Source organism: Phlebotomus papatasi, chromosome 3 (genome assembly GCF_024763615.1).
Source record: "Phlebotomus papatasi isolate M1 chromosome 3, Ppap_2.1, whole genome shotgun sequence".
In the NCBI taxonomy this organism is placed as follows: domain Eukaryota; kingdom Metazoa; phylum Arthropoda; class Insecta; order Diptera; family Psychodidae; genus Phlebotomus; species Phlebotomus papatasi.
The window spans coordinates 86209081-86225641 of record NC_077224.1 but is presented as its reverse complement, the minus strand read 5'-3'; the positions used below and the strand labels follow the sequence as shown (position 1 = coordinate 86225641).

The 16561-nt window shown below is 44.5% G+C and overlaps 3 protein-coding genes across 3 annotated transcripts; 2 read left to right on the top strand and 1 right to left on the bottom strand.

Moving 5' to 3' along the window:
- Nucleotides 1-614: 614 nt before the first annotated feature.
- LOC129806180 (tRNA (cytosine(38)-C(5))-methyltransferase) lies at nucleotides 615-2059 on the top strand. Its single transcript, XM_055854579.1, has 2 exons — nucleotides 615-993; nucleotides 1069-2059. The coding sequence occupies exons 1-2, from the start codon at nucleotides 924-926 to the stop codon at nucleotides 2007-2009; spliced, it is 1011 nt and encodes a 336-aa protein (XP_055710554.1). The 5' UTR covers nucleotides 615-923; the 3' UTR covers nucleotides 2010-2059.
- Nucleotides 2060-2790: 731 nt separating this feature from the next.
- Nucleotides 2791-7441, bottom strand: LOC129806179 (histone H3.3A). Its single transcript, XM_055854578.1, has 3 exons — nucleotides 7376-7441; nucleotides 3950-4253; nucleotides 2791-3655 (listed from the first exon to the last, which is right to left on the bottom strand). Exon 3 carries the CDS (start codon nucleotides 3635-3637, stop codon nucleotides 3227-3229), a length of 411 nt encoding a protein of 136 aa, XP_055710553.1. The 5' UTR covers nucleotides 3638-3655; nucleotides 3950-4253; nucleotides 7376-7441; the 3' UTR covers nucleotides 2791-3226.
- A 7641-nt stretch (nucleotides 7442-15082) lies between these two features.
- On the top strand, nucleotides 15083-16561 carry LOC129806178 (uncharacterized). Its single transcript, XM_055854575.1, has 2 exons — nucleotides 15083-15897; nucleotides 15960-16561. The coding sequence occupies exons 1-2, from the start codon at nucleotides 15711-15713 to the stop codon at nucleotides 16493-16495; spliced, it is 723 nt and encodes a 240-aa protein (XP_055710550.1). The 5' UTR covers nucleotides 15083-15710; the 3' UTR covers nucleotides 16496-16561.

Sequence of the window (16561 nt, the reverse complement as noted above, 5' to 3'; positions counted from 1 at the left end):
AAGTTTTAAAGAAGATTAAAAAGACGCAATTAGAGAATTCTATGCTATTATACTTTATTTATTTAACAAAAACATCACATCCGGATTAGAGAGCGGACACTGTATTTAACAATAGTTGTATTGATAACCTCTGTAAAGTAGTTTTATTTTTTTTTTAAATTTAGGGCAGTGCATTTCACATTAGTTTCGTTCCTTTCTTGAAAATATTGTTAAATTATGAGAAGTGCGCAAATATACCATTTATGCCCCCAAATGTTCATATTCGAGGATCTCTCTACTGAACTTTTGGATGAAAATGGTTCACAACTTGAATGACAAGTTCCTGGATTTGTCAATTCGATTTATGATAAAAGCCCATCGGTAGCGGTACGATTTTAAAACATTTTTGATGGAATTTTTTTCTTCGTAAAAGTGAATTTAAAATTGTCAGAATAATTTAACCATAATATAACTTTTGAAGTTTTGCCGGAATATCACTGCTATTTTTCAAAAAAAAAATGCACAAAGCTTTCCATCTTTGATTTTCCGTTTCTACAAAACCCACACACAATTTCCAACTATTACGCCATCTACAACTCAGTATACTTTCGCCGTTTTCGCCTCTTTTGGCAGCCATACTGTTATATTATTTTCACAAATTTTGTCTTCCAGTCCAAACTGTTTTATTGTACTAATTTGTTTTTTAAATAAAAATAAAGAAAGGTTTATTTTTCCGTCCACTATCTGCTACATTCCATCAGACTGAAATTCTATTCTAAGCCTATAAATCTAAATTTTTCTTATAAAGTGTAATTTTATTGAAACTGAAAAATGTAACTGAATTTGACATCTCGTCGGTTTGCTCCTGTGAATTTTTAAATAAATAATAAATATTATATTTTAAGTATTTCTGAAAGAAAACTGTAGATTGTGTATTATCCAGGATGGAGAGCAAAGAATGGAGGGTTCTGGAGTTATTCAGTGGAATTGGTGGGATGCACCGAGCTCTCAAAGGTACTTTATTCACTCTAACCTCAAAATCCTGAATTGACAAAGTCATTTTCCCGGATTTTCTTATATTTCCCTAAGAATCCTGTACTAGGTTTACTGTGGTAGCTGCCGTGGATATTAACACGATAGCCAATGATGTCTACAGGGAGAATCATCCAGAAACTGAGGTTTGGAACAGAAATGTCCAGGCCATTGGTGAATCTGAGATTGACTCCCTGGACATCGATACAATTCTGATGTCCCCACCTTGTCAGCCGTTTACAAGAGTGGGTAAGAAGCAGGATCTGGATGATAGAAGAACGGACGGATTCATTGCAATTTGTGCTAATCTCCTGAATTGTCGGAAAATTGAGAGAGTCCTCATGGAAAATGTAAAGGGATTTGAGACTTCCAGAGCCAGGGAGATGTTTGTGCTGAAATTGCGACAAATGGGCTTTTTCTGCAGGGAATTCCTCCTATCGCCTCAAATAGTGGGTATTCCCAACTCCCGGACAAGGTACTACTGCATTGCTAGAAGGCACAGGGACTTTTCCCATGGAGATTCTCAAGGGATCTCTGAGGAACTTCCAGGGAAGTTTGATTTAAGAGACTTGTCAGAGTTTATTGATACTCTTCCTGATGGGAATGAATATCGCCTTCCGGCGAAAAGTGTGGGAAAGAATTGCTGGGTCCTGGACATTGTGAGTCCTTCTTCAAAGAATTCCATGTGTTTCACTAAGGCCTACACCCATTTCCTAAGAGGAACCGGGTCTATCTTCTGCCCAAAGGAAGACAAGGTCATTAGTGAGACTTTTTCACGATTGGAGAAGATTCCAGCTGAAGATCAGGAGTTTCCGAAGATTTTGGACTCACTGGAGATGAGATTCTTCACTCCGGATGAAGTTGCCAAACTCATGGGCTTCACGGGAGGCATCAAGTGGCCAGAAGACGTAACCAATCAACAGAAATATAAACTTTTGGGGAACAGTCTCAATGTTTCCGTTGTCCGGGAGTTGGTGAATCTTCTGGAGAGTTCTTGAAAGAACTTCCCCATTTATTGAGGAGTAATAAAATGTTTGATGACTGTTGATTCTATTTGTTTTCATGGTATGGTCATAAAGACCAAGAGCAAGGCTAAAGTCTCGCAGGAGCTTTTGTCACTCTGTCAAACCACTTGACAGATCTCCGTGGGAGGCCAGACTCAATCTGTGGAAGGAAATCTTTCCTGGAAGAGTGAAAGTCTCTCAATCGTTTAAGAAGCGGCGCTACGTGTTGAAAAACCATCCGGAACCGATTAGAATTCATGTGTAGTACTGCCTTAGTGTCAGCAAATCCACTTCCTAGTTTATCCCAGGACAGGTCGTCCCAGGATCAGGAATTACTCGGCAGACAGGTTCTAAACGATAGAGAAAACACGGAATTTCGACCTGGTTCTTCTCCTTCTTTATTTTCTAGCCAACGTTTCAGAGCTGAATGGCTCCTTCCTCAGATATGAAAATTGGTGGGAAAAGGGTGTCAGGGAATTCTTTCACTATCACTTTTACATATATGGACGATGTGCACATGAAGGTGGTCAGACTGGGAATGTAAACGACTTAACAGTGATGCGTCGTTTGCAAGAAATACAGATACAAACAAAGATACAAAGCAAATGCAGATAGCACAGTTACTGATCCAACCGATTCAACCAAAATTTCCGGAAGAAATTGTCGGAGTTCCTTGAAATTACTGAAAATGAACAATCGAAGGCTTTTCGAAAATATATCCGAAAATGAAAGAAATCGTAGGAGCCATTTTCGAAAAATCAGTAAAAAAGCAAAATTTGGACCCGAACAATAATTTATTGTCCGAAATCCGTTTTTTACAGTTTTTTTTTGTTACATAAAATGCCTACGAAATATACTATTGTACCACACTTACGATCTAGTGAAAAAATAAGATTAAATAATTTGTGTCTTAATTTAAAAAAAAAATTCCAAAGAAATGAAATTATTAAACCTAAAGAAAGTTATTCAGTAATTAATGAAAAATCCGTTCTTATTTCTACAATAAAAGATAATTTTTTTTTTCAAATAAATCGCCGCGCTAAAACTACTTGAAATGATTGCAATAAACGCTTTTCTTGAAATACATAGGATTTTGTGAAGGTTTTTTTTCCTGGAAAACAATATGATATAAAGAAAGTTATGAAAAGGGTATCGGGATGGACTATTAATGCTAATGTTTGGATTAGAAATATCGCGTGGACATTAATGATTTAGGCGCGTTCACCACGGATGCGTCTGGCCAATTGGATGTCCTTTGGCATGATGGTGACTCGCTTGGCGTGAATGGCGCACAAATTGGTGTCCTCAAAGAGGCCTACGAGATAGGCCTCGCTGGCCTCCTGGAGGGCCCCAATAGCAGCCGATTGGAAGCGCAAATCGGTCTTGAAGTCCTGGGCAATTTCACGAACCAGACGCTGGAACGGCAACTTGCGGATCAGCAATTCGGTGGATTTCTGGTATCGACGGATCTCACGCAGAGCCACAGTACCCGGACGGTAGCGATGGGGCTTCTTAACCCCACCAGTCGATGGAGCTGACTTCCTAGCCGCCTTTGTGGCCAGCTGCTTCCTGGGAGCTTTTCCTCCCGTAGACTTACGAGCTGTCTGCTTAGTACGAGCCATTCTCAAAAACTCACCTTACTGCCCAACGTCCCCCAAAAAAAAAAACCGCCCCCGGAAAGTAAAAAAAAAAAACAATCTTGTTTACCAAACATTGCGAAATCCATGACGTCATCGCGTGTCATCAACTGTTATAAAAAAAAGCAATCGAAAAACCCAAAATGGCCGCCATGCACTCTCAATGGGCCACAAAGCAAAGCTCCCGCAGAGTAAAACTTTCTCATCAATTTTCCCCCCATCACCCTTCGAGCCAGCCCCAAAAATATGCAAAAACCCTACCCAATACCCTCATCTACCCTTTTCCCATAAATTTACCTGTCGCTGCTGGGGTTTTCCTAGACTTTTCCGCAAAAAACTCGGGAGCGCCTTATTGACGAAACTTCTGGAGCAAACAAAATTCTTAAATGACTAGATGCGTCAAATTGGAGGCAATTAGTGCATCCCCGATACCAACAGATGCAAGAAAATTCAATATTTTCTCACAATTTCCCACCAAGGTCATTTTTCTCCCAATGCACAAAAATGCCCCCCATACGGGGGCGCTTCCTGCTACCTCAATTTCCCACCAAATCCCCCAAATTCAGCTGAAAACTGCGAAAATTGCGTTTTGGTGAGGAATCTGCAATGAAAATTTTATCAACCAATTTCTCAAGATCCTCTGGATCCTTAAGTGTATTTGGGGTGTCAATCGACGGGGAATTTAATGAGGAATCTAACGATACCCATAAGTACGACCATTGAGATAGCATTATCCTGGAAATTGCATTTTATTGAAAAATTTTCACCTGGAAATTTTTTCCCATGAAAAAGTCTCATCGGGTCGGATGAAGCGCCACTAAGTGGAATTTTCCTACAATTGGGAGACAGTCAGCGCCATCTAATTGAACTACTTGGAAGAGCAAAATTCGAAAAGCAACGTGTACTTTAAAATGTTTCAGATCGAAGGTAAATCTAATTACCTTCGTAAGGGAATTCTGTAATTTTCATGGCATTGTCATGCGTGAGTTCGAAACCTGACAATGCCATTAGACCTTTTTTTGTCATATCATCTGAGTTCGAAAATGCAATTCATTGATTTTTTAATGAAATATCCTTTATTTAGTGATATTATGCAAATACAGTCTGCATTAGTTGATTTGTTTAATAACATTCATTGTCCTTTTAATTGCCAGAAATCTTAAATATGTGACTTCTGACAATGCCGCGTGAGCTGAAATGCCAATGCCACGGCTACAGAATCGCATTTACGAAAAAGATTTCCTGAGATTCGAACCCAATTTGTCATATGGCATTGCCATACAGTGTTACAGAATTCCCCTCAAGGATCAAAATTTGTATGTTCACATGTTGACCCTTATGGCCTCTACACATTGGGAGCAATTTTTGTCAAAAATTGCTTTTTTGAAGGAAATTCCCTGCAGCGTTGTAGGGGGAAACGTCAAATTTCTGTCAAAAACGCAATTTTTGACGAAAATTGCTTCCAATGTGTAAACACCTTTAAGGTCTCTACAGATTGAAAGTGATTTTTGTCAAAAAATGCATTTTTGACAGATTTTTAACGTTTCCACTTAGCATTGCAGACGATTTAACTTCGAAAAAAAAATTGTTGACAAAAATTTATAGAAATGTATAGAGTCCGTACGTCTTGCCAGCCAATTCTACGTTGTACACACGTTTCTGGGCGAGAGTTTAGAAAGAGATATCGCCAAGCGTTTTTCGGCAAAATATGTCGATTTCTGGCTAGAAGTTGATTATGTTAAATGTGTTAAATCCACCATTCCGCCATATTGAATCAACCCAAAATTTTTTTCTCAATTACTTAGTCCCTATTGCATCGATAGATTACAAATTTTAGTATGCTATAGCAGGGCCTACGAGCTGGTTTTCGAATAAAAAACACCCCGATACCCTGACCCGAACTAAAAGAGGTCAAAAATTTCATTTTCAAATACCCACATCTCCAATTCTAATTGTCAGAATTTGAAAAAAAAATTGATGTTTTCGAAAGCTCTCGTTCAGATACTATAACTTTTATGTCACCCCAGTTTCATCCGCTTAATCGAAAAACCGATTTTCGAAATATCGATGTCAAATACTTCGAAAACTAGACGTTACTATTACTCTAAATTTTAGTATATTGTAGCTGAGGTCGACACCTTTCCAACAGTGGATCGCACTCATCCCTTGATGTTCTGGGGCCGTATCCTCCACTTTGTGAGAGAAGATTTTACGCGAGCTTCTCTCCGTGACATTTTCGCCTATATTTCCCACCTGTCTTCTCACCGTATATCCACGAATATCGGAGAGAATTACGCGAAATTTTCGTGTGGAACTCTTTGTGGGAATTGCTTTTTGACATTTCGCGCGCTGTTTTTGGTCGAAAAAAAATGAATATACTGAAGTAATTATAAATTCAATGAATGAATAAACAATTAAATAACATAGTTATAAGCTATGATTTATTCATCGCAACTCCCCTTAACACTTTAATGACTACAACGGCATTTCATGCCAAATTTCTATAGTTTATTAAGACAAAAAAACTTCATTGAAATTTATTATAAATATATGGAAATTGTATTTATTAAATGAAATAATCATTTAAAACTTAAAAAAAAACGCAATATTTTAATTTATTTGCATTTTTTTATATAAATTAATCAAACTCTCACCGGGAATACCACTCGAGAATTCTCCCCGGTTTTTTTATGAGAAAATTTCCATCCGAAAATTTCGTGGATACCAAATAGGCAAGTTCCACACGGAGAGTTTGCTTTTCCCACAAAATCAAACTCTCACATTTGGAGGATACGGAGGTATAATCGAAAATGTCTTGACCGAACTGTATTTTCGGTGTTTATGAAGAGTTTTCGATGAAATTTTTAGTATAAATCGTTTCTGAGATCGATATCTTTCTAACTAATGGGTTCCATCCTTCTCTAATTCCAACCCACTGTAGTCCGACCCTTACTATACCAAATGGACCGATCTCTATCAGTTTATTAACCGATTTCAATGAACTTTTTATTCATTTGCTGGCCTTTTGGCCATTCTATTTAAAATAGAAAATTACCAGTGATAAACCCAGATAAGCATATGGTAGCTGAGATTCTTTACAGGTGACCTCGAAATTCTGATTGGGTCAGGTAAAGGTTCATTTGAAAGGTTTTTGAATTTGACAATAAACGCAATAGTCCAGAAAATCATGAATTCTGGAAAATTTCACATAGGGTCAAAGGAACACCTATTGACACTTTAAGAATTTGTCATGCCATGCATCTTGACCAGAGGTGTGCAAAAACCGTTGAAACCGAATTAACGTCAAAATAAGTTTGTTATACTAGCGTTTTGACCATTGACGTACATGTTTCATTTGACGTTTATTCGGGTTCAACGGTTCTTGCACGCCTCTGATCTTGACACTTTCAGTACCGATTTAGAATATAAAATTTTAATGTTTTTCGTTGTAATAAAAGGCAGATTGCAGGAAAAACGTATTTTTACTTACATTTTACTAGATAAATTAATTAAATTTCATCATTTTGACAAAAGTGTCAATAAGGGTGCCCTCTCGAAGAGGTGTTTCTTTCACCCTAATTAAAAGCCAATTGTAGACCTCTGTATTACACGTTGTTTACATTAAGATAAAAAGTTTAGATATTTCTTAAAGTATACATGCAGATTAATTTAAAAGCTGAACGATATAAAAAATACATATTGTTGTGGATGGGATCGTCTTACCGGACAGCAGCAGCAGCTCTTTCTTCTCGGACTCTCAACCTCCAGACTCAATTTCCCACTGACAGCAGAAATGTAAACACTGAGTTGTCAGAAAGTGTGTCTTTTATTCACAATTCCGCAAGGGGGCACAACTTTCGTTTAGAGGGTGCAAAGTGACTTTATTTAATTCTTGTGTGATGCTGAAGGGGGACAAGTGTTCTTAAAAGGGCCAAACAAAAACAATAATCAGTTTAACTGACAGACAGCAAATATTGCAAAGGGGGAGCTCCCTTCACAGAAGGGGTATTTGGTGGTCTGGTGCTCTGTGGTATTTGCCACACAACAATTGGAGGTGCGGCCGGCCTTTAACTGTGGTAAGATCCTACTGAATCTCCTGATCAGCCCACTGCCTATCCTCTTCTGTCAACAGAATGTGCAGGCAGTCACCAGCTGGGGTCGCACACACTGAGGTGCTTCCGGAGGGACGAGATGGTTGGCCAGAGGTTAGGGATCTCAATCCCACATGCACCAGAGGACGGAACCTAGCGCAGCCGAACTCAGAGGTTGGCCCAGACTCGGCTTGGCCCAACAGGAATAGGGCGCGCAGTCTTCGGCGCTGAATCGCTCGACCCGCTCGACGTGTTCTGGAAGCTGGTTGGGACGAGCCACCTGTGGTGGTGCCCTGGCTTGGAGGGTTTTGGCGTGAGGGTTCCCCGGACAGCGGGACACCTGCAGAGGGGGGAATAGTGGCCAGGACGGCGTCCAAAGCCTCTGCCGTGGCACTGCGGACTCCCGGATTCGAGCACGTAAGTAAAGTGGCCAGATCGGAACTAAACGCCGCTCGGGGGTTGACGTTCCGGAGGACTACTTCCACGCGGCGCCGTACTTCCCGGAGGTGTTGGCCTCTTGGCAACGCGGATACGTTAATCCGTAGGGTCTCGCGGACTTCTCGGAGGGCCGTCAATCGCCCAGCGATCCCGGCCTGAATCCGAAACGCGTCAGGGGCGCGATAACGGACGGGGTTCTTGGGAAATAAAGGTTTCCCGCGCACTTGTCGTGGCCCTGACACTGGAAATAGGGACAGGGACAAAGTGAGTCGATAATGTGGCAAAACAGGGGTTTTCACTGGGAGCAATAGAGAGCGTCAGGCACTAGGCTGCGCTTCAGGATGCCCTAATATACCAGTGAGGAAGAGAGAGATGCCTATACTCACTTACTTCTCGTGTTTTAAGTTCACCACAAGATTGCTTTGGGGAACGGGAGTCGAGATACTCCAAAGAGGCAGATAAACGTTTACTCAAACAAGGTCTATTATAGGCATTTGTGGCGTTCTCCCGAAGTATATGACCAATTTAAAACAATGCTTGCTGTCGCTCAATATCCCTTCTTTTAGGCCGAATCTTGCCCCCTAAAGACCCGGCACAACACGGCCCCCTCCTTAATTTTGGCCGTCTCGGCCAACATCAGCTCCCCGGTAAGGGGCCAGCCGATTTACGTGTACTACCCGGGGACGACCACGCGAGGCCTTCCGAATACGGTAAACGGCATCATTAATCTTATCCGAAACCTGGTAGGGTCCCTCCCAATTACTTTGTAATTTCGGTGATCTTCCAACCTTCCTGAAAGGGTTATACAGCCAAACTGACTGACCTGATGAAAATGTTAACAAGTTTTGACCTCGATCGTAGTAGTCTTTGGCAACTTTGGAAGCCATATTTAAGTTGTGTCGCCCACCTTGATGAATTTCATGCATCCTTTGCCGTAAATCCTCGACGAATGGTAATTCGGCACTTTCATCTGGTGGTCTCCCACAAGCCAGATCTACAGGCAACCTCAAATTCCTCCCAAGTACCATTTGAGCAGGGGTGTATCCCGTAGATCGATGCCTCGCGCTCCTGTATGCTAATAAAAACAAAGGCAGAAGCAGATCCCAGTCGCTCTGCTGATCATTCACGAACTTGGCCAGGAAGTCTAACAAGGTCCTGTTTAGCCTCTCAACCATGCCATCAGACTGTGGGTGTAGGGGAGTAGTGCGAGTCTTGTGAGCTCCGAGAACCTCCAGCACTTTACGGAATACCTCTGATTCGTAATTTCTCCCTTGATCAGAGTGGAATTCCCCGGGGACGCCGTATCGGCTAACAACCAAATCCACAAAAGCTCGGGCCACCGTTTCCGCTGTCTGATCAGGGATCGCCGCGGCTTCCGGCCATTTAGTAAAGTAATCCACGAACATGACAATGTACCGGTTTCCCCTTGCCGTCACGGGAAATGGGCCTAAGATGTCGGAAGCTACCCTCTCAAAAGGTTCCCCCGACACTCGGGGTTGTAAAGGAGCTACAATTCTTCTGCCCGGCCCCTTGCGGGCAGCGCATACATCGCACTCACGACAGAGCTTCTCAACGGCGGTCCGGCCTCCGACAGCATAGAACCTTTCCTTCAGGCGGTCAAGCGTCCGACTAATTCCGAAGTGTCCCCCGGACGGAGCAGTGTGTAATTCCCTCAACACCGTAGGCAACATCTTTTCCGGCAGAACCCAAAGATTCTTAGAGTTTCCTGGCCTTCCAGTCTCCCACTGATAACAAATTACACCCCGCTCCAGCTTGAGCGACGCAAACAAACCCCAAAATCTCTTCAGCAGAGCAGGTCCACCCGAAATCGCCTCCCACTCCGGCCGTTCACCCCGACTTAACCAAAGCTTTACCTCCCTCAACACATCATCATCTTCCGTAGCCGCCGCGATATCTGTTGCTAACTCCGAACTAACCGCTACCCGTCTTACTGGGGCGTTGCTGTGCGCACACGAGTCCTCCGAGGATAGCTCCTCGACCAACATTCGCTCCTCCACTCGATCGCAATGCCCACAATCGGAAACTGCACAAGGTCGTCGAGAGAGAGCGTCAGCATTTTCGTGTACTCGCCCAGCCCGATGCCTCAATTCAAAGTCGTACTGGCCTAGTTTCTCTAACCATCGTGCTAGCTGCCCCTCTGGGCTTTTCATGGTTAGCAACCATCGCAGAGCGGCATGGTCACTTCGAATTAGGAAATGACGTCCGTACAAGAAGTGGTGGAAATGGGAGACAGCCTTCACCACTGCCAAAAGTTCCCTCCGTGTGGCACAATAATTTCGCTCGGGTCCCGATAGAGCTTGGCTATAGTAGGCTATCACCTTTTCAGTCCCATCCTGAACCTGCTGCAACACGGCTCCCACACCCACAGCACTCGCGTCACAATCCAGGACATATTCGCCCTCATCATGCGGGTACGAAAGTATCGGAGAGCTGGTGAGACACCTCTTCAGCATCTCAAAACCGGCCTGACACTCCGATGACCATTGAAACCTAACCGACTTCTCCGTTAAACGGTGTAATGGCCGGGCGATATCGGCGAACTTGGGGACAAACCGACGGTAATAGGAACAAAGTCCCAGAAATTGCCGTACATGAGTCTTATTACGCGGTACAGGCCAATTTTCCACAGCCTCCAATTTAGATGGAGCTGCCTGAATGCCCTCCCCCGAGACAACATGTCCCAAATACTCGACGCTCCTTTGAAAAAATTTGCATTTCCGAGGGGATGCTTTCAGGTTCGCAGCCCGTAGCTTTTCTAGAACCAAATCTAAGCGATATATGCCTTCTTCGAAGGTTCGACTGGGCACAATTATGTCGTCCAAGTATACAAGGCATGTGTCCCATTGCAATCCAGCCAGGGCTGCACTCATTAATCTTTCAAAGGTGGCAACGGCATTGCAAAGCCCAAAACTCATCACCACCCACTGGTAAAGTCCTCTACCCGTAGTGAAGGCGGTTTTTTCCTTGTCCGCAGGCCTCATGGAGCATTGCCAATACCCGGAGCACAGATCTAAGACCGAGAACCAAGAAGACCCTCTTAGAGCATCCAGGGTGTCATCGATTCTAGGCAAAGGAAAAGAATCCTTCTTTGTTACGGAATTTAACCGGCGGTAATCTACACAAAACCTAGTGGTGCCATCTTTTTTCTTCACCAACACCACCGGCGATGCCCACGGGCTCGTAGAAGGCTCTATCACTCCTTGTTGCAACATGTCCTCCACTAGACGTTCCATCTCACTGGCTTTGGCGATCGGAAATCTTCGAGGGGGTTGCTTGATAGGAGCATGATCTCCAGTATCTATAGCGTGCTCGGCCAACTCAGTGCGCCCTATATCCCATGGGGTCTTGGAGAACACATTAGAGTGTTTCAGGAGCAATCCACGCACCTTTCCAGCTTGGGATTCCGTCAAACCCCGTACAGCCTGACCATACAGTTCTCGGAGATGTTCCGGAACTTCCACAACTTCCAATATTTCACCCCTGTTTATTTCTTTTTCTAGGACAGCAGTTATAGGTTCCAAATCGGCAAGCCAGGCTCCTCCGGGGACCGTCAGTTCTTCCTCAAGTACGTTAAGCACCCGTACCGGAACCTTACCTTCACGAGGAGTCACCACAGCCCTGGCCACCAAGATTGGCCACCTTTTTAAACCCCCAGACGGGTTCACCATGCCCTCCATACACTCTCTACGCCCTGACATTTCAATCATAGTCTCACTCCGTGGTGCCAGAACCACGGCTTCACAGGTGCACAAGCGAATTACCCCGTCCTTACGGGGTAGCTCCGTGGGGTTACCCTCCTCAAAGACCAATTTCATGGATTTTAAATCCAAGCGGGCTACCCGTTGTTGCAGAAAAGTCAGTCCAAGGACGCAGTCATCGACGATATCCGCCACAAACACCGTGACTTGCAGGGTGCATGCATCCAAAGTCAACAGTACCTCTAACTCTCCCAAAATTGGGGAGTTCTGCCCAGTGGCTGTAGTCAGAACCCACTTTACGGGTCGGAGGGATGGCTTGGGATTGAGGACCTCATATATTCTACGACTTATTAACGTGTAATTGGCTCCAGTGTCTACTACTATTTCGCACGCCACATTTCCTACACGCCCATTGACCACCAGGCCTCGAGCAGAGTAATTTACAGCAGCCCCATAACCAGGCCCGACACGAGTACCACGGCACAAAGGCCCCATTGACCTTGTGTCACCGTTCGACGCCGAAGGAGCACCACTACGCCCCTGTGTTCCGGTTGCGCCAGCATCGTCCACTGCGGGAACCGAGGCTGGTGGTGTAGAGGGCCGTGCGCGCCACCCGGTGGAACTTCCGTTCCTATCAGAGCTTCCTGTACCACTCCTTTCAGAGCTTCCTGTACCACTCCTTTCAGAGCTTCCTATACCACTCCTTTCCGAGCTTCCTGCACCACTCCTTTCAGAACCTCCGGACCCAAAATTTCCTCCCTTCTTTTTGTAATTAACAAACTTCTTTCTATTTCCAGATGAAGTAGGAGCTCCATCAGACTGCCCGGATAACGGGTCAGACCGTCTGTCAACATCCCCGGAAGACGGCTCGGCACCCACACCCACCAAAGCAGCCCTAGATACACTCCGTGAAGCTCTATTTGCTTTACGTGCAGCATCATAGTCCATGGCAGCATAAACTGCCTGCTCCAAAGTACAGGGCCGGGTCAGCCTAACCAGATCCTGTAGATCCAGATCTGCAAGCCCGTCCACAAACTGACCCAGAGCTATCTTGTCACGTGCACTCTCCGGACAATCCCGGAAAGCCAGACGAGTCAGTTTCTGAATCTCGAGCGCAAAAGCTCCAATTTCTTCCCTGGGGAGCTGTCTTCGGCTCCTTAAATTCAGGTGAGACATTCCCTGCTGAAATTCACGACCGAACCGAGTTCGCAGGGCTCTCACCAAGTCCACGAGGTTATTACGCTTAGCGAGGGGGATCTCAGACAACACTGCCAGAGCCTCACCCCGCAAAGACGAAGCCAGCATAATAGCCTGCTCCGCCGCATTCCAGTTGCGCGCCCTCGCCACCATCTCAAACTGTAATAAATAGTCCTCTAAAACAGCTTTGCCATCATAAGTGTCTACCTTTAATTTCAATCGATCCGGATCCCTACACTGAGAGTTTATCCCAAGGTCCCCCGAACCCTCCCCAACGTTAGAACCCCTTAAGGAATTTCGCGTCAGCGGATTCGGAATGCGCCCAGTCTGAATCTGAGTCACCTGTATATTTCCGGAAAGAGGTGAAGCACCTGGCGACGGTGGTTGGCCAGAAGAATCATTATTCCCCAGATTTACAGTTTCCGAGGCCAAAAATCCCAATCGACTAGTTTCCAAAACATTTCGATCTTCTTCCAGAATTTGGGCTATACTAGGCGTTTCTACCGGATTTACCCGACCCCCAACGGCCCCAGTAGAGCTAAACTCCGGAGGAAACTGGAAAGAAAACTCCTCTGCTCGCTGCGGAGCGACCGAGGGTAACGCATTTCCGGACGATCGTCCGGTCATATTTAGAGTCCACAAACTAAACTGCTGCTTTAACTCAGCCAATTCCCTCTCGGCTCTTTCCTCTCTCTGCCTCTGCAGCTCCTCCGCCCTTGCCTGGCTCTCCCGAATCTCAGTTAAAGCCCTATCTTGCCGATTATTCATGCCATGAAGCATCTCATCATAGCGTTCCATTTTCTCCTCCATCCAGGCCTTGAGTCCCGACAAAATCTGCCCAGCGTCCTCCATAATTCCGAGTGGTCAGATCAATCCCACTTCTGACACCAGTGTTGTGGATGGGATCGTCTTACCGGACAGCAGCAGCAGCTCTTTCTTCTCGGACTCTCAACCTCCAGACTCAATTTCCCACTGACAGCAGAAATGTAAACACTGAGTTGTCAGAAAGTGTGTCTTTTATTCACAATTCCGCAAGGGGGCACAACTTTCGTTTAGAGGGTGCAAAGTGACTTTATTTAATTCTTGTGTGATGCTGAAGGGGGACAAGTGTTCTTAAAAGGGCCAAACAAAAACAATAATCAGTTTAACTGACAGACAGCAAATATTGCAAAGGGGGAGCTCCCTTCACAGAAGGGGTATTTGGTGGTCTGGTGCTCTGTGGTATTTGCCACACAACAATTGGAGGTGCGGCCGGCCTTTAACTGTGGTAAGATCCTACTGAATCTCCTGATCAGCCCACTGCCTATCCTCTTCTGTCAACAGAATGTGCAGGCAGTCACCAGCTGGGGTCGCACACACTGAGGTGCTTCCGGAGGGACGAGATGGTTGGCCAGAGGTTAGGGATCTCAATCCCACATGCACCAGAGGACGGAACCTAGCGCAGCCGAACTCAGAGGTTGGCCCAGACTCGGCTTGGCCCAACAGGAATAGGGCGCGCAGTCTTCGGCGCTGAATCGCTCGACCCGCTCGACGTGTTCTGGAAGCTGGTTGGGACGAGCCACCTGTGGTGGTGCCCTGGCTTGGAGGGTTTTGGCGTGAGGGTTCCCCGGACAGCGGGACACCTGCAGAGGGGGGAATAGTGGCCAGGACGGCGTCCAAAGCCTCTGCCGTGGCACTGCGGACTCCCGGATTCGAGCACGTAAGTAAAGTGGCCAGATCGGAACTAAACGCCGCTCGGGGGTTGACGTTCCGGAGGACTACTTCCACGCGGCGCCGTACTTCCCGGAGGTGTTGGCCTCTTGGCAACGCGGATACGTTAATCCGTAGGGTCTCGCGGACTTCTCGGAGGGCCGTCAATCGCCCAGCGATCCCGGCCTGAATCCGAAACGCGTCAGGGGCGCGATAACGGACGGGGTTCTTGGGAAATAAAGGTTTCCCGCGCACTTGTCGTGGCCCTGACACTGGAAATAGGGACAGGGACAAAGTGAGTCGATAATGTGGCAAAACAGGGGTTTTCACTGGGAGCAATAGAGAGCGTCAGGCACTAGGCTGCGCTTCAGGATGCCCTAATATACCAGTGAGGAAGAGAGAGATGCCTATACTCACTTACTTCTCGTGTTTTAAGTTCACCACAAGATTGCTTTGGGGAACGGGAGTCGAGATACTCCAAAGAGGCAGATAAACGTTTACTCAAACAAGGTCTATTATAGGCATTTGTGGCGTTCTTCCGAAGTATATGACCAATTTAAAACAATGCTTGCTGTCGCTCAATATCCCTTCTTTTAGGCCGAATCTTGCCCCCTAAAGACCCGGCACAACAATATATATATATTGAAACTGCTCTATCTTTGTGTTTATAGATAACGCATAGTTTTCGTGTATTTCTTGTCTGATAAAGACTCAGAAAATTACATTTTTAATATTTATAACTCCATGGAGATTCTTCTCAGTTATCAAAAATTTGTGTGAGGTGCTGTGTTCAAAACAATAAATAGACCTGAACAAGAACACATTAGTACAAAAGCGCTGTACAAAATAAATTTTATATCAATTTTTTATGTGAAAGGTTGATTAATTCTAAAACAGGAAATAAAAGTAGTGAAAGTTCCTAAAATGTCCTGGAAAAGACCTGAAAGTGTGGCATTTCCCCAAGTTTGGATGACATTTGAGGCAAAAGATCCTGAGACGGGAAAATCTGTTCAATACAGAATCCAGGATTTACCTGAAGATCGCTTCCAGGAAGCTGTACATCTCATAAAAACCATTTTCGTTCGAGATGAAGCCATGTGCAAATCTTTAGGTTGGTTTTTAAAAATAATTCGTTTCAATCAAAAACTTATGGTGAAATTTATTCTTTTCCAGATTGCATTAATGATCCGGTTGTTGAAAGAAAATCGACGGATATGTTGGAGGAGGACATAGCACAAAAAACATCATTGGTTTGCTTTAAAGAAGGTTCAGATGAAATTTGTGGCCTTAACGTCTTAAGAGTCCACGAGAAAGATGCAAAAGAAGAAGAAAGAAAAATTTCTGATAAGAAGACCCAAGAAATGTTTAAGACTTTTGCATTTATTGAGAAAAATGCTGATCTTTATTATCGATATGAAGTGGATAAGTACCTCCATGCATTTACTCTTCTTGTTCTTCCTAAATATCGGGGTATAGGCCTGTCAACGGAAATCCTTAAAGCCAGTATTCCTTTCTGTAGGGCTCTAGGACTGAAAATTACTGCTGGAATTTTTACCGGAACTGCATCCCAGAGATCAGCCGCAAAAGCTGGATTTGTGGAAGACTATTCCGTGCTTTATGAAGATCTTGCCAAGTATGAACCTTACGTGCTGTTTCCTAACATTACAGCTACATCAGTAAAATTTATGAGCCTACATGTTCCGGATTAAGTCTTTATCAGGTTCTATGTTAATGAAGTTGAATTAGTCAGTAAAAAATAAATGAAATTTGCAATT